The sequence below is a fragment of the Neovison vison genome, chromosome 5 (assembly GCF_020171115.1).
Source record: "Neovison vison isolate M4711 chromosome 5, ASM_NN_V1, whole genome shotgun sequence".
NCBI classification, from domain to species: Eukaryota; Metazoa; Chordata; class Mammalia; order Carnivora; family Mustelidae; genus Neogale; species Neogale vison.
This window is the reverse complement of record NC_058095.1, coordinates 37,910,113-37,936,841: the sequence shown is the minus strand read 5'-3', so window position 1 is coordinate 37,936,841 and position 26,729 is coordinate 37,910,113. Positions and strand designations below refer to the sequence as shown.

At 40.2% G+C, this 26,729-nt stretch overlaps 2 protein-coding genes across 10 annotated transcripts in view; one reads left to right on the top strand and one right to left on the bottom strand.

Annotated features, from left to right (window-relative positions):
* PPM1E (protein phosphatase, Mg2+/Mn2+ dependent 1E) overlaps positions 1 to 26,330 on the top strand; it is a 213,451-nt gene extending 187,121 nt beyond the window's left edge. Inside the window, exons 2-7 of the mRNA XM_044248573.1 lie at positions 2,083 to 2,201; positions 10,563 to 10,762; positions 14,692 to 14,880; positions 17,460 to 17,603; positions 17,844 to 17,937; positions 23,795 to 26,330. Coding sequence (XP_044104508.1) covers positions 2,083 to 2,201; positions 10,563 to 10,762; positions 14,692 to 14,880; positions 17,460 to 17,603; positions 17,844 to 17,937; positions 23,795 to 24,852 — 1,804 coding nt within the window. The 3' untranslated portion in view covers positions 24,853 to 26,330. The remainder of the gene's footprint in view (positions 1 to 2,082; positions 2,202 to 10,562; positions 10,763 to 14,691; positions 14,881 to 17,459; positions 17,604 to 17,843; positions 17,938 to 23,794) is intronic.
* Positions 26,331 to 26,428: 98 nt separating this feature from the next.
* Positions 26,429 to 26,729, bottom strand: part of TRIM37 (tripartite motif containing 37) — a 201,171-nt gene continuing 200,870 nt past the window's right edge. For all 9 annotated transcript variants that reach the window (XM_044248559.1, XM_044248567.1, XM_044248563.1 and 6 more), the window contains exon 25: positions 26,429 to 26,697. In XM_044248559.1, coding sequence (XP_044104494.1) covers positions 26,694 to 26,697 — 4 coding nt within the window. In that variant the 3' untranslated portion in view covers positions 26,429 to 26,693. The remainder of the gene's footprint in view (positions 26,698 to 26,729) is intronic.

Sequence of the window (26,729 nt, the reverse complement as noted above, 5' to 3'; positions counted from 1 at the left end):
AGTTCAGTGGTTTTAGTACATTCATAATTGTTTAACCATCACTAACTATAATCCAAGATTCAGAACATTTTCATACTACAAAAAGAAACCTCCTACCCATCAGCAGTTACTCCCTATTCAACTCACCTCTCTGCCCTAGGCTACTGCTGCTATACTCTGTTTTTTAGGTTTGCCTATTCTGGACTTTTTATATAAATGAAATCATAGAGTATGTGGTCTTTTGTGACTGGCTTTTTTTTTTTTACCATTTTATTAAATCTCAACTTTTATTTCAAACTTAGTGTTTGTTTTATAAGGAGAATTTGGTAAACATAGAAAATATCAAAAAGACATTAAGAATTACCTTTACCCACCATCTCACTCCCTCCCTTGCCTAAGAGGCACATGAAGTCCTTTCTTCCCTTTATCTAATTTCATTTCCAATGGTCAGACTTTTAAATATAATCTCACTGGTGTGATATGTGGAAAGGTAAACTTTCACTGAAAATGCATTTTTTTTTGCCACTGTACTAGATGACTTTCTTTTTCTACCCCAAACCACTCCCTATACATCTCAGCTTTGATCCTTGTCCTGGGTGCCTTCTTTGTACCCTGTTTTTCAGTTTGCTTCCCCTGTGGAGCACACTAGCAGAAGTTAAGAAGATGGGAAGAGGGGCGCATGGGTGGCTCACTGGGTTAAAGCCTCTGCCTTCAGCTCAGGCCATGATCCCAGAGTCCTGGGATCGAGCCCCACATCGGGCTCTCTGCTCAGCGGGAAGCCTGCTCCCCGCCCCCCACCTCTGCCTGCCTCTCTGCCTCCTTGTGATCTCTGTTTGTCAAATAAATAAATAAAATCTTAAAAAAAAAAACTATTTAAACCCTTCCTAGAACTCCCCAACATACATACAGTGGTGAGGCATGAGATAACTTTCCTATTCTGAAAGGGTTTGGAAAACAAGAGGCAATTCTCTTTTTATAATTTCTTCCTATGTGATGCAGTCTATTTCAGTAGTTTTAAATATCATCCATACATTCATGACTTCCAAATTTCCTATCATCTCTGAGCTCCACACTATAATGTCTAATAACTTTCACTTCATTTGATACCTTCATTAGGGTATCTCAAAGGTATTTCCAACTTAACATGCTTTAAAATTAACTCTTGTTTTCTTCTTTACGCTTTGCTTCCACAAACCTGTTCTTTTCCTGGTTTCTCCGTCTAGGTGAAGGATGCCACCATTCACCTAGTTGCTCAGACCAAAACCCAGGACTCAGTCTTAATTCTTTTCTTTTATTTCTATATTCTAATAATCAGCAAGTTCTGTATTTTCTTTTTTTAGAATATACTAATTTTTTTTTTCAGTTTCACCTGGGTTATAACAATCGCCTTATTGGCCACCCTCCTCATTCTTTCTGATTTCCTTTAGCACAGCAGTTAAAGTTATATTTTAATTAATATGTCTGGGTGTGGCTTGCTCTTGCTCACAACCTTCAGTAGCTTCCCAGTGCACTTTTGAGTGAGATCACTTTCCTTTCCATGATCTATACGGTTCGTATAACTGGCTGTTGCCCGTCTCTCTGACCTTATTCCCTGCCATCTTCCCTCTTTATCCACCATACTTCATCTTCTCTGGGTTTTTTTCAGTTCTTCACACATACCAAGCTCTCAGAAAGGATCTGTACGCATGCTATTTTCTCTGCCTGGAATATTCTCTCCCAACTTCCCACATCCACAGAACCGAATCTTTCTTATCCTTCAGGATATGGATTCCTGACCATCCCCCTTCTATAATTCTGTACCCTGTTTGTTTCTTTTATAAAACATCCCAATTTTAAGTAGTGTCCTGTTTGTTTACTTGTTTATCATCTGCCTCCCTAACTAGATTTTAAGCCCTACTGGGTCAGAGGCCATGTCTGTGTTACTCACCAGTGTATATCCAGAGCCAAGGTAGAGTGTATAGCACATAATATGCACTCAATAAACATGTGTTGAATAGTGTTTAAAGACACAATTTTGTTTTGAGACAGATATGTTAATAATTGGTAATAATATCAAATGTATTATTTCCTAATTCTTACTGAAATAGGCCTTTTTTATTTCAGTAATTGCCCTTCCTTTTTGGCTGCTGCTTTAGCCAGAGCCACATCAGACGAAGTCCTTCAGAGTGACCTTTCTGCACATTATATCCCAAAGGAAACAGATGGCACAGAAGGGACTGTGGGTGAGTACCTTTCCTACATTATTTGTTTAAAAATATTAAAATAATCTCATGTATAGTAACCACAGAGAATGTCTACACATATGAAATCTAATTATGTTTACCCACTTGTTGATTTTGATTTTATAGCGGTAGCAAGAGAAAAAAATGCATGTATTTCAAACTAGTCAATAAAAGGAGGGAAAAAGGGACGCCTGGGTGGCTCAGTCGGTTAAGCGCCATGGGATTGAGACCCGCATTGGGCTCCTTGCTCGGCGGGGAGCCTGCTTCTCCCTTTGCCTGATGCTCCTCCTGCTTGTGTTCGCTCATGCCCTCTCTCTCTCTGACAAATAAATAAATACAGTCTTTAAAAAGAAAAAAAAAGGAGGGAAAAAGAAAAATACAGGTATATTTTGAAAATATGGAGCAAGAGATTAATATAACAATATTATCCGAATATGGTCTGATAATATCAGAATATTAACAGAATTAATAAAATGCCTAGATAAGTGGAAAGAGTAAAGTAAGAAGTGTGAAGACCCAACAGAAAAGATGAGAGAGGGAGGGGGGAGAGTTTGAGCAAGACATACTTTAAATATTTAGCTTACCTTTAAGAATCCAAGAAAAAAAAATCATAAAAATTAAAGAAATCAGTTGTAACAAAACTTCTCATTAATTATATTAATTTTTTAAAGGATTATTTATTTATTTTTTTTGACAGAGATCACAAGTGGGCAGAGAGGCAGGCAGAGAGAGAGGAGGAAGCAGACTCCATGCTGAGGAGAGAGCCCAATGCAGGGCTCGATCCCAGGACCCTGGGATCATGACCTGAACCGAAGGCAGAGGCTTAACCCACTGAGCCACCAAGGCGCCCCTATTAAATTTTATTTCTACCAATAAATAAGTAGAGTTCTACCTGACAACTGTGTAACATGTGATTTAATTGCATGGATCACTGTACATCTTTATTCCAGGCAAATTAAGAAGCTTTATTTATTTATTTATTCATTCATTTATTTGTTTATTTATTTTTAAGGATTATATTTATTTGAGAGAAAGCACAAGCAGAGGGAGTGGCGGGCAGAGGGAGAGGGAGAAGCAGGCTCCCTGAGGAGCAGGGAACCCAACGTGGGCTTGATCCCAGGATCCTGGGATCAGGACCTGAGCCCAGGGCAGATGCTTAACCACTGACGTTCTCAAGCGCTCCTAAGAGGCTTTATTAATGAAGGCATATTTATTAACATATTAGGCTTATACATATTTGACAGGATCTAAGGAAATAGCAGTTTTGGTAAAAATTAGGAATTACTGGGGTGCCTGGGTGGCTCAGGGGGTTAAGCCTCTGCCTTCAGCTCAGATCATGATCTCAGGATCCTGGGATGGAGTCCCACATCAGGGTCCACACTCAGCAAGGCGCCTGCTTCTCCCTCTCTCTCTGCCTGCCTCTCTGCCTACTTGTGATCTCTGTCAAATAAATAAATAAAATCTTTTTTAAAAATTGGGAATTACTACTCAAAGTTGTTAAGGAATTTTAATATTTCACTTTGTTCTATTGTAAGCATTTGCCTTTAAATATGGTGCATAAGGAACAGAGCATATATTAATGAATGAGAATAACGAGATCCCAGAGAACTTGAGGCAGACATAAGAGTAAATATATCTGTTCTTCCTCTGTCTTTCTAGATCATTTTTTTTTCTAGATCATTTTTTTTTTTAAGATTTTATTTATTTATTTGACAGAGAGAAATCACAAGTAGATGGAGAGGCAGGCAGAGAGAGAGAAGCAGGCTTCCCGCTGAGCAGAGAGCCCGATGCGGGCCTCGATCCCAGGACCCTGAGATCATGACCTGAGCCGAAGGCAGCGGCTTAACCCACTGAGCCACCCAGGCGCCCAGATCATTTTTGATAGAAAATTGGCAAGAAAGGAATTCCTTCTCTTGTTTTTACTGAGACTAATTGATTCGCTTGGAACCAAATTGCTCCAGAGTCAACTTGGATGGAATTCCTGCTACAAAGCTTTGGTCTTTCCTCTGGTACTGATGCATGGCGTGAAAGCCCTGTAATGAAAGATGAGGGAGACGAACTCGGCTTCACGGCAGCCTGGGTGGCGGCTGACTCAGCTCCAGCTCAGTACAGTGACATTAACGACTAATGAGTAATTTACAGCTGTGAGGGGGTGGATGGTTACTTGGGACAATTTTCTCTTTTTTCACACCCTTTTTTATTTTATTTTTCCATTTCAAGCAGCAATTATTTATATGCTGATGTTCTACCCTCCCTGCAGAAGGAGAATACTTAACGTAGCAAGACTGGAGTGTAGCCCTGCATGCCTGCTTTAGAACTGAACCCCCATAAGATAGCAAAGTGAAATGAAGAGGTTTTTTTTTTTTCTTTTGGTGGTATCATTGGTCATTCTGATTTTCTATTTTTTCAAGAGATTACCCAGTGTTGTTTCCTTGCCAGGGTTGTGATTCAGAATGATCTATTGTAATACTAACTCTTTGCAAATCCTTAATCTCTTTAACCCAAATCCCTCAGTTTGAATTGCACTGAGGAGAATCTGGGGGTGGAGGTGGGCAGACAGGGTTTATCCGGTATGCCAGAGTGGGAGAGGAGCATGCTGGGTAAAGCCTGCACTGCTGGTTTCAAGGCACTCAAGTCCCCACTGAATGCCTTTGCCTCTCAGTTGTTTCCAAAAATAGACTTTAAAAAAAAAATCCTTAACCTAAAGTTCTTTTCATGTTTATGTCATCTCTACCAGAGTGTTTGCTAAACAACCTTGTATCTCTCGGTACAAATTTAGTTTGGCAGATATAACTCCTCTTCAGACAACCTAAAATCAATTTGAAATATCCCAATGTAAAAATTAAAAACAAGAAGGGGAAAATTGTCACTAACACAGAGGAAATTAAAAGAATTTTTTTAAAAAAGCCTTTATTTATTTGTCAGAGAGAGAGAGCACAAGCAGGGGAAGCCAGCCGCAGAGGGAGAGAGAGAAGCAGGCTCCCTAGTGAGCAGGAAGTCCGATGTGGGACTCAATCCCAAGACCCTGGGATCATGACTTGAGCCAAAGACAGACAGACACTTAACCAACTGAGCCACCCAAGGCATTCCAGAGGAAATTAAAAGAATTATGAAAACTTCGTGTAAATAAATCTGAAAACCTGGGTGTTTTCTAGAAAAATACAAATTGACAAACTTAACCTAAGAAGAAAGAGATTAAGATTGTCAAGGAGTGGGGCGCCTGGGTGGCTCAGTGGGTTAAGCCGCTGCCTTCGGCTCAGGTCATGATCTTGGGGTCCTGGGATCGAACCCCACATCGGGCTCTTTGCTCAGCAGGGAGCCTGCTTTTCTCTCTCTCTGCCTGCCTCTCTGCCTACCTGTGATCTTTCTCTGTCAAATAAATAAATAAAATCTTAAAAAAAAAAAAAAAGATTGTCAAGGAGCTATCTTCTAAAAAAGGACAAAGAATAGGCGATTCTCCTGGTGAACATGTTTAAATGAGCAAAGATAGACAATTCTAATGGTTTTTAAAATGAATTATCTAATTGCTTATGGAAGGAAAATTTGCAAAACATAAAACTGATATGAAAACTTGCCTGAAATAAAGCTAAAGAAGGAAATGAGAGATCAATCTAAGTATCAATGTAAAAAATCCTAAGTAAAATATTTGTGTATTGAGTACAATAGTTTATTCATTCATTTATTGAGGGCCTACCATAAGGTTCACACTGTGCTGAGACCATAAACAAAACAGAAAAAATATGAAGTCCATTAGGATAATTGATATATTAAGGTCAAAAGAAAAACACCAGAATAATCTCAAAAGATGCCCAAAGAAGCATTTTATAAAATTCAATTACCCATTCCTAATTTTTTTTTAAAGATTTTATTTATTTATTTGAGAGAGAGAGACAGTGAGAGAGAGCATGAGCGAGGAGAAGGTCAGAGAGCGAAGCAGACGCCCCATGGAGCTGGGAGCCTGATGTGGGACTCGATCCCGGGACTCCAGGATCACGCCCTGAGCCGAAGGCAGTGGTCCAACCAACTGAGCCACTGAGGCGTCCCACCCATTCCTAATTTTAAAAGTATATGTAAAAAGTAGAACTAGATGAGTACATCTTGGACTTTGTAGGACAAAGTTTGGCTCAGACCAAAATCTAGCATGTATGCATAATATGTACTTAAGAATTTTTTGGTTGCAAGCAACCACTAACACAACTCAGATTAGCTTTAACAAAACAGAATTTATTGGCTCCTCTTTAACATATGGGCTACACAACTAGATTCAAGGCCTTACATGATTCATCTTAACCTAACATTTCTCCAGATCTCAGCTGTCTTCCTCCTTCCCTCCTTTTCTTCACCCCGTCCCTTTCTCTCTCTCTCTCCCACCCTCCCTCCCTCCATTCCTTCTCCTTCTCCCTTTCTTTTTTTGAGTTGGCTCCACATCCAACATGGGGCTCAAACCATGACCCTGAGATCAAGAGTCATTTGCTCCGACTGAGTCAGCCAGGAGCCCCTCTTTAATTTTGATTTTATTTTCAGCTCCGTGTGGTGGCAAGATGACTGCTAGAAGCACTAGGTCATCATCTGCCCAGGCTCAGTTAAGCAGCAAAGTAAGAGTAACTTCACTCAGTTGCTCTTACATAAATCGCAGGATTCACTCTAACCAGCCCAGCTTGGATTATTTCCAATTCCTGAACCAATCAGTATAGTCAGAAGAATGTGGTTGTCTAATTAGCTAGACTGGATCCACATGTTTTACCCCCAGATGCACATGGACTGCGAGTAGAGAAGGAAATGTCCCTGGTAGAAAGAGGAATGTTTGCTAGGTGGCAAGTAACATATTAAAGCAAAGTTCTGACTCAAAATAGGTAAAAAAGCAAAATAACTAGGAATAAATTCATTAAGAAATATGATGTCTTCGGACACCTGGTTGGCTCATTTGTAAGAGTATGTGACTGTCTATCTCTGGGTTGTGAGTTTGAGCCCCACATTGGGAACAGAGATTACTTAAAAAAAAAAAAAAAATCCTAGATCCTATGTTAAAACCCTACTGAGCAACATAAAAAGGATTTAAATTAATGAAATAATATAACTTGTTCCTAGATAAGACTCAATATGAAAAGACATCAATTTTTTTTGCAAATTACTCTACAAATTCAAGATGATCCCAAAACAATGGCAACAGATTTCTCCCCTCAAATTTGCCAAAATAATTAGAAAACTCATCTGAATGAATAAACATGTCAAACTACCAATTGACATCTTTTAAAATTAATATTAGGTAGGAAAGCTAATCCTCCTGATCTGAAAATATGTTATAAATTATGATAGTTATAAAATAATGGTACCACTATAGAAATAGGTGGAGCAATCAGTGAAACCTATAGAATAGATGATAAAAAAGCATACATTTTTCAGTAGTTACTTTATGTAAGTTTGCATATCCATTTATTCAGTAAACATCTAATGAGCCCTTGCTATCTGCTAGGTACTGAACTATGACTAATCAAGTACGATTAAGACACAATCTGTATCTACAGTCTAATTTGGGAAATGTAGAGCATGGGTGTCAGAGTCAGACAGACCTGTGATTGAAATGGTTTTACTTGTTTGTGAAATGTTGCAGAGACAGAGGACGTAACACACACTTAATAAATGTTATCTATTGTTATAAAATGTGGCAAGAGCTATAGTAGATGGTGTGATGGGAACATAAGGGAAGAAGCAACTGGGAGGGGATAGGAACAGATATACTGGTTTACTAAATATTAGAGGAAACTGGTGTTGCCTCCCCTAACCAGTTGAATCTACCCAGCGCTGCCCCCAAAGACAGCACAGTGATGGAAATGTTCTCTACCTGCATTGTCCAGTGTGGTAGCCATTGGTCATACGTAGTTACTGAGCATTTGAAGTATAGCCAATGTGACCCAAACATTGAATTTTAGGTTTTACTTAATTTAATTTTAATTAATTTAAACTTAAATGACCACGTGTAGCTAGTGAGAAACCTTACTTACAGTGCAGGTCTATATAGTAAGAGTAATATACAAGCCAAAGAATGATATAATGGTTTCTATTATTTGGGAAGCTGAGAACTATACTGACAGTTAATATCAGTGATTTGTTTCACCCCCACTCCACTCTCCCTCAGCGTTTCCAAAATCACTTACTGTTTTGCAATCCTCTGTTGTGATTGAGTCAAACCCACACCTATGCTGCTGCAAAGACCAGTTGGGTTGGAGTGCTACAAATAGGTAATTGCTGGCTGAAAGAGATCGTTTCTGGCAACTGGTGCTTTAAAAAATAAAGACTGAAGTTTGTCAAAACAATAAAAATACTAGCTTGTATTTTTCCCTCTTATATACACCTTCTCAGGTTCCCCTTGTATAGGCACCTCCCCAGGTGGCATTTGCTTGCTGAACTTCCTTTCTCTTTTAAATATACCCTTGATTTTCAGTTATATAAAAATGTCAAGGGGGATAAAGCCAAAAACATGGTTTACCAATGTATACTATGTTAATGAGAAGAAAGGCAACTGAAAACCTTGAGATAAGCTTTCTGAATATAGTCACTGTTGGAAGGATTTTGAATAAGAAAACAGGTAAATGAAGTTGCAGATTAAAGCAACAGCAGGGAAAGAAACAGAAAAGTTCCTGGGCCATTCTAGAACACAAAGTCTCTCTCCTGTGGGATCTGTGTTCTAGAGCAGAGGAGTCACGTGCAGCCATTGCCCATCTGGTACACGTTTTCTCAGGCTGTCAAGCTATATCTGATTTAGTAAAGTGGAAAAAAATAAGAATTTTTGAAGAATTCGAAAGCTTTTTACCTGAGATGTAGGAATCTCTAAAATACTGGCTTGAGAATACTTAATCTCCCCTTGGTTATTTAATAGCTGCATCTTGAGTAGAGGGCAGCTGGAGCTGGGGTGATGTGAGATACAGTCTCTTCAGCACTAGTCAGTATTGCCTAAAAGGTTTACACACCTGTCCTTCCATCGAGGGCTGCAAGTCAGCCTCCCAAGTCAGCTTATCTACTCCACTTGATAGGTCAAGTAGTAGACTTAACAGTCTAGGTGAAGAACCCTCTGGTTGTCATCTCCTTTGTTCTACCCAGGGTTAGACCCATAAGACAGAGGTTTTTTTGTTTTGTTGTTGTTGTTTTTTTAAAAAGATTTATTTATTTGACAGATCACAAGTAGGCAGAGAGGCAGGGGGGAGGGGGGAAGCAGGCTTCCTGTTGAGCAGAGATCCCGATGTGGGGCTCGATCCCATTACCCTGAGATCATGACCAAGCCGAAGGCAGAGGCCTAACCCACTGAGTCACCCAGGTGTCCTGACAGAGTTTTTTTGTTTTTTAAAGATTTTATTTATTTGATTGAGACATGGCGAGAGAGGGAACACAAGCAGGGGGAATGGGAGAGGGAGAGCAGACTCTCCGCTGAGTAGGGAGCCTGATGTGGGGCTCAGTCCCAGGACCCTGGGATCATGACCTGAGCCAAAGGCAGACGCTTAGCGACTGAGCCACTCAGGCACCCCCTGTACTTTTTTCCTTAGAAAAGTACTTTTTTCCTTAGAGACTTAAAAAAAAACTTTTACCACATTTGCTAACCTTTAGCTAAACTATTTAAGCTGTTGCCAAAAACTTTTAGAGAACTGGAAGGAGGTAAAGGAAGAGGTCAGAACAAAGACAGAGACAGAAAAAGTTTATCAAACTCTCATTCCTATAGTTGGTAAATAAATGATGTTTTCATAAGTCCTTCATAATCCAGTTGGTTGGATAACTACTGTTCATCTTTCAGTCATTCATTTTCTTTTTAAAGATCTTATTTATTTATTTATTTGACGGAGAGAGAGCACAAGCAGAGGGGGAGCAGCAGGCAGAGGGAGAGGGAGAAGCAGACTCCCCACTAAGCTGGGAGCCTGATGCGGGTCTCGATCCCAGGACCCTGAGACCATGACCTGAGCCAAGGGCAGATGCTTAGCCAACGGAGCTCCTCAGGCCCCACTTCAGTCATTCTTCTAAGCAGGGGGAGCTTGGCTCTCCAGATGATAACCACGGCAACCAACAAAAAGGGAACCAGTGCTCGGAGAACTTTGAGGGTTGGAAGAAATCCAGTCTAGGAGTAGATTCAACCCTGGCCAGAGATTTTTCTCCTCATGACATAAGAATATCATAGTGGCAGTTGCTGGGTGATGATTTTCTACTAGATTGGTTGTCGTTTTCTCTCTTCAGAAGGAACATTTCATTTCTCTTCAGGAGGAACTTCTGTTGAGCAGGAACTTGATGAAGGTGACCTACTTCTGTCTTTACCAAGCAGGCAAGTGAAAAGCAGCTTTACAAGGCTCTTCACTGGGGGTGTCTGTGTTTCTTTCACAGAGATTGAAACAGTGAAATTGGCCCGTTCTGTCTTCAGCAAACTGCACGAGATTTGCTGCAGCTGGGTGAAAGACTTCCCTCTCCGCAGGAGACCCCAGCTGTATTATGAGACGTCAATCCATGCCATCAAAAACATGCGCAGGAAAATGGAAGACAAACATGTCTGCATTCCTGACTTTAATATGCTCTTCAATCTAGAGGTAAAGGGCCCTTCTCAAGAGTCAATGAGATTTAAAAAAAAAAAAAAAACACCTTCATGGTCTTATTTTTCTATAAAGAGAACTTCTAATATACTTCTAAGAGTATCCTGATGGTTTGGAATAGGACTGAAGGCAGAGGGGCACAAATTTGCTTGCATTAGAAAACAGAAAAGAAACCATTTTATGTTATTTTGGTTTGTTTCTTTATTTTTAAGTAAAATCTACACCCAACGTAGGGCTTGAACGCCTACTCTGAGATCAGGAGTCACATGCTCTACTGACTGAGCCAGCCAGGTGCCCCGATTTTATATTATTTGAATAGGTAATATATTCATACGGTTCAGATTGGAAAACAAAAATCTCTCTTTTGTCCTTGTGTCTTGGACGCTCAGTTCCCTTCCATGAAGGCAAGGGAAGTTACTATTTTTTTGTGCTATTCTATAAACATATAAGCATCAAAGAAAACTGCCATGCTTCAATAAAGCTGTTTTTTCAAAAGGAAACTACAGTAAAATCAGATGGTGTTTATTAAGTTCCCACATTACTATGTTGTTGAAGCAACGTAAAACACAAACATAAAAGGATGACTTTAAGACTGAGACAGTTTTCTGATTTACTGTGATTCTCTTTTTAAAATCTCAGTTTCTGAGATAAGGAAAGTAGATGGAATTACATTTCATGAATCTCTGTGACTGACAAATCAGATCATATGAGCCCTGTCAGCTTAATAACCACTTTCTTGTTATCTTTCTCTTCTTTTTCTATTAACTGTATTCTGTTAGTGCCAACAGAGGTAGGTTTGTTTCCTCTGCCTGTCACTTGCTTCTTTTCTTCACTCAAGTCCATAACTTAAAAATTACAATGTAGTAATTTATACAAAGCACAATATTTCCTTTATTTAGCAGCTAAATTTAAATTTTAGCTAACTGTCAAGGTCTGATAAGCAGTGATGGTAGGTTGGTAATTGGTGCTTATGGTGCAAAGATAGATCAGCTTTGTTTCCAAATTCCTTTAGAATATGTGAATATCCTTGTTTCCAACTGCTACCATGCCCATGCAAATGTAACCTTAAAGGTGAACTTTAACGTGACAAACAATCCTCCTATCACTACACCCACTTGAAGATTATACTCAGATCTGAGGGCATTGTTAATGTTCGTTCACCCGGTTGGTTTTCATTTTGCTTCAATATCAGCCCAAAGGCCTAACGCAGAAAGGAACACCTTGCTTTAGAGAAACAGTTTTGAAGGCAATTTGGCAACACATACTTAGAACCTGTATATTTTCACTACCATTGATCTGGTAATTTCACTTTTAATTTTATATCATAAGGACACAAATGCAGGTAATTCTTACATATATGTTTTGACATAAATGTCTTACATAACAATTTCAATAATAAACTAGAAATGATCAAAGTCATATAGGGAGTAACTATAATATGCTCATAGGATGTATAGTACATATTCATTTCAAATGTCTGAGTAATAATGACATGGGGGAAATGCTAATGATATGCTAAATGACAAAAAGGATTAAAAATTTTATGTATAGTATAATTCTAATTTTGATTTATCTAAAATACATATGTAGAAAAAAGACTGGTTATCTATGAATGGTGGGATAATATAGATTTCTTTATTAGTCCAAATAAACAATTCATCATCTTTATAACAGGGAAAACTTTTTTTTTATTTAAAAGGTACACTAATTTTTTTAAGAGGTCCACTTGGCTGTCTTCTGTTTCTTTGGGTGCTATATTGTTTAAGAATCTCCCTACCAATCTGACATTGTTTAAAGTTATACTCTCATGGCCTCAAAAAGGTATTGTTGTTCCCTCCTTCTTTGTGATGATCCCACATCAGCTCACTCATCATTTAAAAACTGCTTGGATATGCTGTTTTTCAGTTTTACCCATATCCTGCCAACTGAGTTGTTTAAAAATGAGTACTACCTTAGTATAGGTAGAAATTCTCCAGATCAGGACTTTTTTTTTTCAAGATAGTTCTGTTTTTTTTTTTTTTTAAAGATTTTATTTATTTATTTGACAGAGAGAGATCACAAGCAGGAAGAGAGGTAGGCAGAGAGAGAGAAGGAAGCAGGCTCCAGGCTGAGCAGAGAGCCTGATGCGGGGCTCGATCCCAGGACCCTGCGATCATGACCTGAGCCGAAGGCAGCGGCTTAACCCACTGAGCCACCCAGGCGCCCCATCAAGATAGTTCTGTTTAATTAACTAGTTGTAATGTCTGTGTTAGATGTTGATTTCATAATATTTGGGTGTTTTTACTCTGTGGACATTTATATTTGGTACTTTTATAAATGTAGTATACCCTTTAAAAACAATTTTTTCTGGGATGCCTAGGTGGCTCAGTTGGTTGGGCATCTGCCTTCCACTTGAATCATGATCCCAGGGTTCTTGGGATTGAGTTCTGCATTGGGCTCCCCCTGCCTGCCACTTCCCTCTGCTTGTGTTCTCTCCCTCTCCCTGGCAAATGAATAAATAAAATCTTTAAAAAAAAAAAAAAGGAGTATTTTTTAAAAGATTTTGTTTGAGAGAGGGAGGAGCAGGGGGAGAAGGACAAGCAGAGACCGTGCTTGAGTGCAGAGCCCAACACAGGGCTTGATCCCATGACCCTGAAATCATGACCTGAGCCAGATCAAGAGTCAGACCCTTAACTGAGCCAACCCCATGTGCCTAAAAAGAATTTTTTCAAAACAGATATACCTGTTGTTTTAGTAGTTCTTCCAAATCCCTAGCTAACAGATGAGGCAAAAAGCACAAGAAAATGACCTGATTTACTTTGTATATTTGATTTCCTTTGAATGACAGGGCCTAGACTCAGTTTCTAGAGCCCAAGTATTAAGTCAAAGCTTGCACATGAAAATGATTACATACTGTTGCCTAAAGGGAGTCCAGGACTCGAGTGAGCATTCAGTGAGCTACAGATCTCCTAAGTAAGTTAGATCTGAGATGTACACACTGGAGTTGAAGATAAAGAAGCAAACTACTTAATGGCTTAAATGTAATATTGTGATTAGGCTTCCTTTGTCAAGACACCATTGGTTTAGAAGATCCTCCTCTGGCACTTGCCTCAGTGCTTCAAGCAGTGGATGGCCCAGAAAGTGTGAAGCTAAATCTTGATTAGGGGATGAGGCAAAATGGTTATAGGGCATTTGGACATCTGATGTGCTTTAAGTTTGGCTAACCAATTTAGAGACTCTCTTATTTACAGTGAGTGTTCAATGTGATTATGATTTATGAAGAAGATACTGTATGCTTTCATTATCTCTGTATTTTTTTTTTCCTAGATTTTATTTGAAAGAGAGATCACAAGTAGGGAGAGAGGGGAGGCAGGCTCCCCGCTGAGCAGAGACCCCAATGCGGGGCTCTGTCCTAAAACCCTGAGGTCACAACCAGAGCCTAAGGCAGAGGCCCAACCCACCGAGCCACCCAGGCGCCCTCTGTATTTTAAACATCCTAACATAATTGGTCTTGGGCTGAAGGCCAATTATTTCCTATTGTTCTTAGTTTCTAATTTTATTAGAATACTTTCATTTTGAAAAAAATACGCAATCCAGAACAGCTTTTGCTCAATTCCTCCTCATCCTTTCCCTTCCCTCCCCCCTTCCCACAACTTGTAACAGCAGTTTTAAAGCAACTGCCTGTGGGCGGTTTCCATGGTACAAGACGACAACTTTCACTGACAGGGCACTTCAGCCTGAGCTAATTGGCCACGCTGTGTTGCAGTGTTGTGTGCGTAAACACAGATGCCCTAGTACTGCAGGTATGTTAGCGGGCGATCAGGCATGTCGAAAAAGAGAAGCACGTTGTCTCCTTGTCTAGGTGACGAGAGCAGCAGAGAAGGACTGGGTCATTTGAGTCAGGCTGTGCCTCACTTCCTTAACAGTTTCTGTTTTTCTGCTGACAGGACCAAGAAGAACAAGCCTACTTTGCCGTATTTGATGGCCATGGGGGAGTGGACGCTGCCATTTATGCCTCCATCCACCTGCATGTTAATTTAGTCCGCCAGGAGATGTTCCCCCACGATCCCGCAGAGGCCCTGTGCCGGGCCTTCCGGGTCACTGATGAGCGGTTTGTGCAGAAAGCAGCCAGGGAGGTATGCTGTTTTCTCAGAAATTCCAACCACGAATGCACTAACTGAGCTCACCTTGTAGTTCAGGAGCTGTTTTAGATCTTCTCTTCTGGGGCAGGCATTATTTAAAGTTCTTTCAAGCTGTATTCTTGACCCACAATATTGGATTCTGTTGTAGTTCTAATTTCCTCTTCAGGGTTTTAGTGGGGCAATATGATGTGCTATAGAGAAACTCCTAAGTTATAATTTTCTAGAAAGCCAGTCCCTCACTGGATTTGGCAGGTGAGTTTTAGCTTTCTTATTTACCAGTGCCTGTCAGCTTCACATCAGGACCATCTCTCTAAGCAGACTTTTGCTGACAAAATCTGGATACGGTGATTAAAACAATGGACTAAAAAGGAAACAGGAGCTGGATTACTCCCATACGTTTGGTTCTCAGTGGGTTGGCAGTGTTTCACTGTGTATCTCTTGAGGGAAAATGTGCTTAGAGAGCGAATCCTTAGATGATTCTTGAACTGATTTTCTCTTTACAGGAAGAAAAGTCAGAGCTCATGTCCTGGTTTCTTAAGGTTAATCAGACCTAAGGTTTTTACTCTGAATGAGTGACAGGGGTTCTATATTAAGATCTAAAAGTAAAAATTTTGATCTAATTATCATTCTGGGCATTAGTATATGATTAACTACAGTACTCTATATTCATTTCTAACTGGAGCCAACAGCAAGATAATAATTTTTTTTTAAAGATTTTATTTATTTATTTGACAGAGAGAGATCACAAGCAGGCAGAGAGGCAGGGAGAGAGAGAGGAGGAAGCAGGCTCCCCGCTGAGCAGAGAGCCCGATGCGGGGCTCGATCCCAGGACTCTGAGATCATGACCTGAGCCGAAGGCAGAGGCTTAACCCACTGAGCCACCCAGGCGCCCCAATAATTTTTAATTTTTAAACGTAATTACAGAATTATTATACATATGAAAAATAAGACTCCTGCCCTATGAATTAAACATTAACTGTTTTTGAATAGGGCTTGGAAAGAGCGAGGTCGTCATTTAATCCATTTCTTTGATTTCATTGCTAGACTACATAGCAGCAGTGGTGCTTGGAATCAGTGAAACAATACTTCAGAACTATTTGGTATTAAACAAGGGAAATATTCGGTATTTTCCTACCTGTACCCTAGGTTTAGATGAATATGCAAATCCAATAAATGACCACTAGGGTCTACATATACAGAATATATATGTATATGTATATACATATACAGGGATAGAAAACAGGAAGGGTTCTTGACCTCAGACTGTCCCAGAGTCTTGAGGGCTGATATTGCTCTGCTCTGCCTACCTTGGAGCCATTGACTGTCGTCATTTTGACTGAGGACAAGATCTGGCTCCCGAGAGGTGATCTGTAATCACCAGCGTGAAGCTAAGAGAATCACTTTGTCGTCTTCTATCCTTTTTTTCCTCTGTGTCGTCAAAATTATGGTTTTTCCCTCTGACCATGTTCACCTCATTTGCTTTGCCAATGATCCTAGTGTCTCTCGGTCTTGCCAGTAGTTCTTTTGAATAATTTAGGTTTGTCTCAGCAGTTTCTTTTCTCCTCCCTGTGCTCCCATGTGCTGCTAACTGCTGGGAAGAAAGCAGCTATTCCTGTTGTGAAGCAGCCCGGCCTCCTGTTCTCGGCAGGGCATATGCACTGAAGTGTCTTTCTCATGTGTTCCAGGGGCTGAGGTTTTGAACATTCTGTGTGGGAAGACATTTTATTGGTGGGTGAGGATTTTTAACAAACTTTTCCTATATAGGGAAAACGAGAAGTTGTTTTTCTCATTGGATACAAGGGGCCTTTTACCATCCTTGACGCAGTGGTTCTAATTTAGGCCAAGTCCTTGGTAACAGAAAGTCATGCTGCTTTGGTGGTGACTCATGTCAAACGGAGATGTCATTTTAGTGTAGTAGTATCAGGAGCATTAAGTATGCTGCCACTGAGCTCCTGCACTGAAGTTTCAGGCTGTTCTTTACGCAGTGATCTAAAGCAAAGGCCCCTAAAATTATCGTAGGTGATTTTTTAAAAATATAAGCAACTTAGCATTCCAGGGAATATATGTTATCTCTTGGTTCCTATCTTAATATTCAGAGTATGGGAGCATTTGTTGTGTCTCAGTCAGATCCTTTGTAACGTTAGGACCCTCCCTCTGTACATATTGTAGGTCAGTAACAAAACAGAGACCTGAACATGGAAATCTTTAAGGGCTGCTGTAGTGGGCTGAGCGCTGAACTGCGAGGAAAAAGAATTTCAGTTCTGTTTTATGTGGTAATGAGTTACCCACCCTTGGAAAGGTCACATAGCCTGCCATAGTTTTCTTACCTGTACATAAAATGAAATGAATACTCATCCCTACCTTGCATATCCTGGATGACATGGGTCTGTGCATGTGCACATTCATATATACACATAAAAATGCAGAGAAATAAGAGCTGCTGTTTGTTGTGAAATCAAGTTATTAATAGTCAGCCCCCAACTAAAAGTTTGTGCTAACTACAAATTGCCTGTCAGTGAGAATTTGAAGTCTGTTTATTTTTACTGACTCGAGTTTTATGGAATTACTTTCAGAGTCTAAGATGTGGGACCACAGGAGTGGTGACTTTCATCAGAGGGAACATGCTCCATGTGGCCTGGGTTGGGGATTCCCAGGTCATGCTGGTGAGGAAGGGGCAAGCTGTTGAGCTAATGAAGCCACACAAACCGGACAGGGAGGTAAGTGTGCTCTGTTCTGGGAGGGCGCACGCCACAGAGGCGGGTTTCTAGCTATTAATTAAGATTCACTTGCTTATTAGGATTACCACCATTATCTGAGCAACCATGCCCACCTTACAGAGGAGTAATAGAGAACCTTTTCCGGAAGCTGATGAGTATTTTATCTGTTGTTTACTGTTAAGGTAGATAAATAAATCCTGAATGCAATTATTTGCTTCTTTCTATTGCATTGCTGTTTAGGATGAAAAGCAGCGAATTGAGGCTCTTGGAGGTTGTGTAGTCTGGTTTGGTGCCTGGAGGGTGAATGGAAGTCTGTCGGTCTCCAGAGCTATTGGTAGGAAAAACCAATTCCTTTTTGTTTCTCCAAACTGTCCTCTTCTAGTTCATTGTCTCATATTAATTCTGCTACAAAAAGGGAAACTGAGATGGTCATTTATATTATCAGAGTGCTTATTATTGTTTAAAGTAACAATTAGATAATGCCTCTTTTAATTATTTGATCTACCTATTCATTTATATACTTAAATTCCATTATTGAAAGGGAACTATATTAAGAATTACAGAATTTATTAGTTTTTTTTTTTAAGATTTTATTTATTTATTTGACAGAGAGAGATCACAGGTAGGCAGAAAGGCAGGCAGCAGGGGGTGGGAAGCTGGCTGCTCCCAACCCCGCCGCCCAAGCTGAGAGCCCGATGCGGGGCTCGATCCCAGGACCCTGAGATCATGATCTGAACCAAAGGCAGAGACTTAACCCACTAAGCCACCCAGGCACTGCTCTTCTTCTTCTTCTTCTTCTTTTTTTTTAATGGAAGCCTTTAATCTTTGGGACACAAATCTGCTTAATACTACAGTGATCTCCATTTCACCATTTTGGATCATATTTAACTTAATTCAATTCAGTATTTTCAAGAGAATGGAAAGCTCCTCTCCCTATATTTTACCTTGCTTCTATCTTTGTTTTCACTGAATTATAATATGACATAAACATTATACTTTTTAGGTAAAAACAATTTTTTAAAAAATGTGGTAATACAGTGATTTGCCAGATAACCTGAGGGTTTCAAAGAATCTGTGTCCCTGGGACCTAAATTCTTCAAGAGACGGTTAAGTCAGTGAAACTCTAAAACTTAAGAGAGTAAACAGCTGAGCTGATTGGACAGAACGCAAGGGTGTAAGTTCAAAGATAGTTCTGTTTCCATTTTTGTTTCACTTTGACCCCTGAGTTTATGATATTTCAGGTTTTGTGGCTTAGCTTCATTTTCTGTTTTTTAAAAGCATAAATGAGTGCGCGTGTCATTACGCGTGGTATGCATGCACACTACAGTTCTTCATTCCCGCCTCCTAAAGGAATTAAATGAAGTAGTTTGACAGAGGGATAATATGGGTAAATGGAATTCACATGTAATCCCCCAATTTTGCTTATCGTTACCAAAATATTCCAGAACATTAACAAAATCTCAAAGGATTGATTCAGTTTCACCAGTGATAGGAGTTCCTCCCACTCTTTGGGAAGGTGCTGGCAAGCTGTGAAGTGGCCCAAATGTGAGCAGCAGAAGGCTGAGAAAGCGAAAGCTGAAAGATCCTGCAAGTGCTTCTGAAAAAATGAGGGTTGGTTTTTATCTCCGACTGAGAGTTATTACAAACTCTGGACTAAGATCCCAGAGGGGAAATTTCTCATTTCTGAAACACAACCCCCATGCAGAATTATTTCTAACAATTCCTCTTGATCTTATAGTCTCTGTCAGAGTATCCAAAGGTATCTTTAATGCTTGTCATAGAACCAACTTTACTAGAGCATACTTGCCTTTTCTTGCTTCTAAAAATATAACACACGGGGAAACTAAAAGCAAAGGGAGCAGGTCCTTGAATAAGAGATGGACTAAGAGAGAAAGCAGCAGACTCCATAGGGGAAGTGGCTTTTAGGTTGGATGTGGAAGATAGTGTATAGGGGAGGAAATTCCAGGGGGAGGGGAGTACAATGCATGGGCATCTGAAAGGGGACACCATGTTTTAGGAACAGCGGCATGGACAACAGGCTAGGGGAGAGGGTAGGAGTGATCAAAGTAAGTGTTGGCGCCAGACTGTGAAGGGGCTTATGTGCCAGGCTCTGAGTAGCCTTAGACTCTACCGGGTGAATAAGCGGAGATGCCGTCATGATCAGACTCATAAGGTATTTGTAATGACGGTATGAGAGAGACCAGAGTGGAAAGCTGAGAAGAGATCACTCAGGTGTTGCTGACACCGTTTCTTAGAGATGAGGGCAGCTCAAGAGGGATGCAGAGGTGGTATAAGTTGATCAGACAGAAGTGAGTTTGTGGGGGTGGAGGAAGGCGGATTTCCAGGTTTTCGACTTGTGTGACTGGGAAAATGAAAAAGTATTTGTAAAAAAGTAACAGCAGTTTGTGGGGTGGGGAGGAGGGTATATGATGAGTTCATTTTGGACAGATTTTACGTCCTAGATACCTGTGTGATATTTTAGGAGAGAGAATTGATAAGCAGCTGGAGATACACATCTGAAGATGAGCAGAATTCTGAGTTGCAGATAAGAGATATGGGAACTCATCATTTGGGCAATAATATTAGCAGTCTGCTAAGTGATATTATATATATTAGTTGAAATTACAGGCTCGGATGGCATTGCCCAGAAAGAAGATGTAGTGTGATGAGACACCAAGGATGAGACTCATTACTTAAGAAATACACAATGAAGTCATGCTCTCTAGGTTTGAATCTTGGCTTTGTCACTTTACAAGCTGTGGGCCTTGGGAAATTAATTTCTTTGTGCCTATCTGTTCCTTGGTAAAGCAGGAATACTAACACTAAATGGCTTACTGAGTTATTGTATACCACACAGTATACAAATGGTACACTATGCACCCTACTCAGAGCCCTGCCTGGCAGTTTAGCACATGATGATTAGTACTATTAGTAAGTGAAGGAGCCAGTGACGAAAATCAAGAAGGGATCAGAGATCTACAAGTGGGCTCTCACAGATACTAAGAGAAGAGGGTTCCTAGGAGTAAGTGGTCACAGGGCCAAGTGCTATAGAGGTCAGATGAGAGGTGGGTTAAAAAAGACATGGAATTTTGAAAATGGAAACTAACTGGTAATGTAGGAGAGAAATGTTTTGGATTAGTAGGTGGAAAAAGCCCCCAGAAAAATCAGGTGACAGAAAATGACCAATAACACAAAAGAACATGTCTAGATTTAGTTTCTTGGGCAATTTAGTGGTAAAGGAAATAGTGTGGTGGCCTGAGGGAAAGAAAGGGTCACTTTTATTTATTATTTTTGTTTTTAAGATAAGGAGTTTGGATCAGAGTATGTTTGTAGGATAAAAGATGAGAGCAAGTATAAGAAATGAGATGAGATGAGAGCAACAGAAGCCAGAGTCCTCGAGAGTCAGGTCCCAGAGCACAGGTCAGCTTCGAGAAGGAAGAGCAGACCTCTCCTCCTGACAAAATGGTAGGTGATGCAGGGAGTCTCTCTAGATTAAAACAGAAGGAAGGGGTTAGGAATTGAGGGAATTTAGGCCTGATAACCTTAATTTTCTTTGAAGTGGGAAATTAGGTCATCTACCAAAATCCAGTAGCTTAATTGGAAGAGAGAGGTGAAGAATGTGAGAATAAAATCGGGACCTAACCAGGGACAAGAAAAAGGACTCCTGAGCAGAGTTCAACTCTACTTAGAAAATAAGTGACACTTAAAGCTTTCAAACTGAAAAAGCTTTTCAACTGTTTCTCCTCATGAGCCCTTCAGATTTGATTCCCAGTTGACAGAGGCATGATACATTTGCTAGCATAGGGGGAGAGGAGGTTGAAGATGAAAGGATGCTGCCATTTCTACCATGAAATGGATAATCGTACCCTCCTACCAAATTTGGGGGCGAGATGTCATGGATTTGACATCCAACAGTAGAGCAGGTGAAAAGCCAGAATTTTGGCAGGATTTCCCTGTGCAAATCTTTGTATGTTCTGTTCCAAACAGTTGCAGTAGCCTTTTAATTGAAGCACTAAAACAAGATTTTCGGGAACAGTATGACTCAGATCACATTTATTTTTGGAGCTGGGATTCAGAAAATAATAATGATGATAATAACAGTCAGGTGGAGTAAGGGATGGGGAAATTTAGTAAAGTGGATTGATTGGTGGAGAACACTGACTCTCATGACTGAAGTTTTGACTGATGCCTCCCAGTAGCCTATGAGAGCTGAAGTATGAAACTGATGGACTCAAAACCATGTCTGAGGGAAGATGGCTCTGGCAGCTGTATGAAAAAGACTAGTTTCTTATCTAGTATCTGCTGTTCTGAGTGTCCCATCATGAAACCTACTGGATAGGGCACATGGCCCACACCAGTTCTAGCAGTTATCTCTAGGGCGCCTACTAAGTTTTGGGGACCTACTGGAGGATTAAACAGGGATGGGAAATGTCAGAGACAACTTAGACAGATACCAGGAGTGGTGATGACAGAGCCAGATAATTTATGTGTAATTATCTTCATTTTATCATCCCATAGTCCAAAAGCTATTTTAGTATTCCAGAGAGGACAGTAACTGATGAGGGCCTACAAGTAACCAATGCCAGGATTTGGATCCAGGCAGTCTGACTCCAGGACTGGCATCCTTAACCACTAAGCTATATGTCATTACTTTACAAATGATAAAGCATTTTATAAATTTTAATTACTGTTTCCCAGTTATGGTACTCTAAGAGTTATTGCTAAATGCTGTTTTCTATGTAAAAAAGTAGTAAATGAGTATCCCTTGTACTACTAAGCTGTACCGTTACTTAATAGATTAGGGACCCTTTGGCTAGGCTCTCTCCAAGTGTCCAAAGGAAAACAATGAATGCAGAGTGAATGGATCTGGAAGCGCTCCGGATCTGAAAGATCCACTGGAGATGATTTTCTCCATTGTCTGTTGATAGATGGGAGACCTTAGGCCCACACTGGGCTAGGTTTGTATCTCCAATCCAAGCACCCCATATATAGCTACACATCACTCCTTAGCAGTTGCCTCTGTGTCTTTGCTTAATGCTATTTCTTCACCCGAGGGCCCTTCTCTGCCTGCTAACTAACTTATCCTTCAAGGTCCAGCTCAAATGTCATTCTATAAGTGGATGAGCTAAACAAAGGAGAAATACTGACCCAGTAGGGCCTTGGGAGTTCTCACAGTTGTTCACAAGTGGAGGATGAACAACAGCAATAAAGATGGTGGCGGGCAGGAAGGGGGGGTTGTTGATCAGAGACAAATGAAGACACCAAAAATAAGGTAGTTCCTAAGAGGAGAGAAATGTGGTCATACATTTTCCAGTTATTCTCTAGAAGTTACAGTAAAGCAGCATTAAAAAGTAGATAGCAAACTGGACTGGGAACCAAGAGACTTAAACGTAGTTCTCATCTGAATCTTGGGATGACTTTTCCTGGCTTGACGGGAGTTGGACTTGATTTTTTAAGATCCCTTGTAACAAACCTTTCTCTGTGCTAGCAGCATAAAGCTATTAAATTGAAAACAAGGACAGAAAATTAAGTATTTAATTAAGAGAATGACCACAACTTTGTTTTTCAATGTGGATTTGTTCTCAAATCTCAAATCAAACTTAACGATTAGTAAAAAAAGTCAATCTGTTAACCAACAAAATTTTCCAATGTAACGCTGAATTTTTCTTTTTTTTTTTTTAACGATTTTATTTTATTTATTTGAGAGAGAGAGACAGTGAGAGAGAGAATGAGCGAAGAGAAGGTCAGAGAGCAAAGCAGACTCCCCATGGAGCTGGGAGCCTGATGTGGGACTCGATCCCGGGACTCCAGGATCACGCCCTGAGCCGGAGGCAGTCGTTCAACCAACTGCGCCACCCAGGCATCCCCGCTGAATTTTTCAATACAACAAAAAACTTAGATTTGACGTTTATTGCCATGCTCAGCTAAGCCTAAGTCCTAGCTAGAGGCACAAGATGCAGAGTATAAGCTAGTGAGGAATTAAGCCCAGTGAATGGCAGTTATTTAAGAGTAAGGAGTGAGCAGCATCTCATTAACAAAGAATTCAAGCATTTTATCCGAAACTAGTTTATAAATTCTTTCCAGTAAATTCAGATCACAATCCAGTAACTTCTGATCAGTCACAGCATTGGCCATAAACATTCTTACATGCAAGGTAAACCAAAATCTGACGTCCTTTCTAATTTCCACAGGAGACGCTGAACATAAGCCATATATCTGTGGGGATGCAGACTCTGCCTCTACTGTTTTGGATGGAACTGAAGACTACCTCATTCTGGCCTGTGATGGCTTCTATGACACCGTGAACCCTGATGAGGCAGTGAAAGTTGTATCTGACCACCTGAAGGAGAATAATGGAGACAGTAGCATGGTTGCCCACAAATTAGTTGCATCAGCTCGTGATGCTGGGTCAAGTGATAATATCACTGTTATTGTGGTATTCCTGAGGGACATGAACAAAGCTGTAAATGTTAGTGAGGAATCAGATTGGACAGAGAACTCTTTTCAAGGAGGGCAAGAAGATGGTGGGGATGATAAGGAGAATCATGGAGAGTGCAAACGCCCTTGGCCACAGCACCAGTGCTCAGCACCAGCCGATCTAGGCTATGATGGGCGCGTGGATTCATTCACTGATAGAACTAGCCTGAGCCCAGGGTCCCAAATCAACGTGCTGGAAGACCCGGGCTACCTAGATCTCACACAAATAGAAGCAAGCAAACCTCACAGTGCCCAGTTTTTGCCACCAATTGAGATGTTTGGTCCTGGTGCACCAAAGAAAGCAAATCCTATTAATGAGCTAATAATGGAGAAAAAATCAGTTCAATCATCATTGCCTGAACAGAGTGGTGCTGGAGAGTTTCCCTCTTTTAATTTGGGTTCAACAGGGCAGCAGATATACAGAATGGAGAGCTTGTCTCCTGTCTGTCCTAGGTTGGAAGATGAACAATTCAAATTCCTGGAAAAGAGAGTTTCCAGATTGTCTCATTTACGCTGTCGTTATTCAAAGAGACGGCACGGATTCAGGTTTAACCCAAAGTTGTATTCATTTATGTCTGCTCAAGAGCCTTCCCACAAAATAGGCACTAGTCTGTCCTCACTTATTCGAAGTGGGAAGAGAACTAGGATGTTCAGAAGTTTTCTGCCGTGGAGGCAAAATATTTGGAAAGGACCTAGTGCAAACATGATGAGGAAGCTCAGCAAGAGTAATGATATTCCAGACCCAGGTGTCCCCTGGAGCTATAAAATATAACCCTTCCTCGTTCGAGTAGGCCAGCTAGCTCTCCCCCAATAAAAACACCATTATCAGAGTAGAAACAAGGTAGACATTTCTGAAATATATGTGCTTCATTATGAAACCATGGATGGCTCAATTCTTAAATGTAAATAGATCTCTAGGAAACTCAAAGTAGTGTTTTCAATCAAAAAAAAAAAAAAGTATTGGCGGTTTCACTAGCAAAATTACACAACTGGTCCCTGTGATGTGTTTCCACACCTACATATGACCCCCACTTTACTATCCCTTCACATCACTAGTGGAAGCTTGTGAGTTAGTTATTTTAGTCAGGCTATCTAGTGTCGAAATCTCAATGCAGGTGAAATCTGGTTTGATGTGCCTAATATATCTATGGAAAACTTAATGCAGAATCAGATGTAGTTGGGGGATGTTCCTCAAAAGATTGGGGACTATGAGGGAAACCCTCCCTCTCTTTTTTGGGTTGGTAAAAGACCAAAAGCCATATGGGTTTTAACTGGTTACAATGAAAGTAGAAAACTAGTATGAAAGTGTCATTATTTTCTGACTTGTGAGGTGGTATATAGTCAAAAAGATTTACTAATTTTTTTTCCTGTAACATAAAAGATTATAAAAATTTTCTGAATTTAAAAAGTACTTCCTAGGGCTGTGTAGCTATTTGGGAGTTTCATAACCTGTTATGGTGCTTTGGGCGGGATTTTTATTATTTGTCATTTTAGAAGACCGCTGTCAACTGGTTTTAACCTCTGATGCTATGATATTTTTCACTGTACCTTCATCTCAGGAATAAAACTGGTTTAATGGAGATGATGTTAGGTACAAATATACTAGAATCAAGTTGCCATTTAAAAAGGAAAAATCAAATAGTATTTCTAAGTTCACAGACAGCAAGGGCATATACTACTACAAAATAAAAAGTGGTTTTGGAGAATGAAAAATACTGGTTTTAAGTTCTCTAACATTGTTTCCCCCAAGGGAATGAAGTAACTGGTGTGAAAAAGGTTGAAAGTACTGCCTAAAGCGAGCCCAGAGGCCAAGTGCAAAGGAGAAGGCAGGTAAAGGGAGACTGAGGTCTATTTAGTTATGGATGGAGAAAGCTCCAGTCCTGCTACAGGCAGCTTCAGACTGCACAGAGGACTCTTTCTCATTTCAGTAGTTACTTACATTTGATAATTTCAAGTTGTCTGCTTTTTGCCATTTCTGTAGTTTCAAGCTAGAAGCATATCTTCAACTAACAACAGCAGAAAAACTCGTAATCCAATTCAGTCAGCAAAGCAGCCTCTGATTCTCTTGAGAATCTTGAGTATCACCACATGACCTCTTTTCCTCCCCTAGTCAACTGTGGACCAGCCATGCCAATGGATAAAAGCTGCCCCCTCACTCACACCACTGGGCGGCACCAAATGCTCTGGCCGAGAAATGTCCACTGCCTGTGTTTTTACAAAATAATACAATTACTTTATGTTCCCCAGACCCAAAATGGAAACTCAGATTCCTAGACTTTAAAAACAAAGGACTGTAGCATATTCTGGAAGCCAGTATAGCTATAGCAAATACACAAAAACTTCAAAGATCAGATTAATATGTAGATTTTATTTTTAACAATTTGGATATAAGTGGAGATTTTCAGTATTTCTCTTGATTTTGAAGTCATTTATTCTTTTTCTCAAGTCCTGTGACATGTGGCTGAGGAGGGAATAAACGTGGCTCTTTTCACCAGAATCTTTTCACCAACCTGATGTTTGACCCCCATACACGGACCTCACTCACATCTGTCATTTTCTGAAGCCTAGATCTTGTTAACAACCCATCAGGTGCAGTGTCAGTTTCAGATCAAATTATCTAAGGAAACAAGAAAATAGGCAGAATATTGG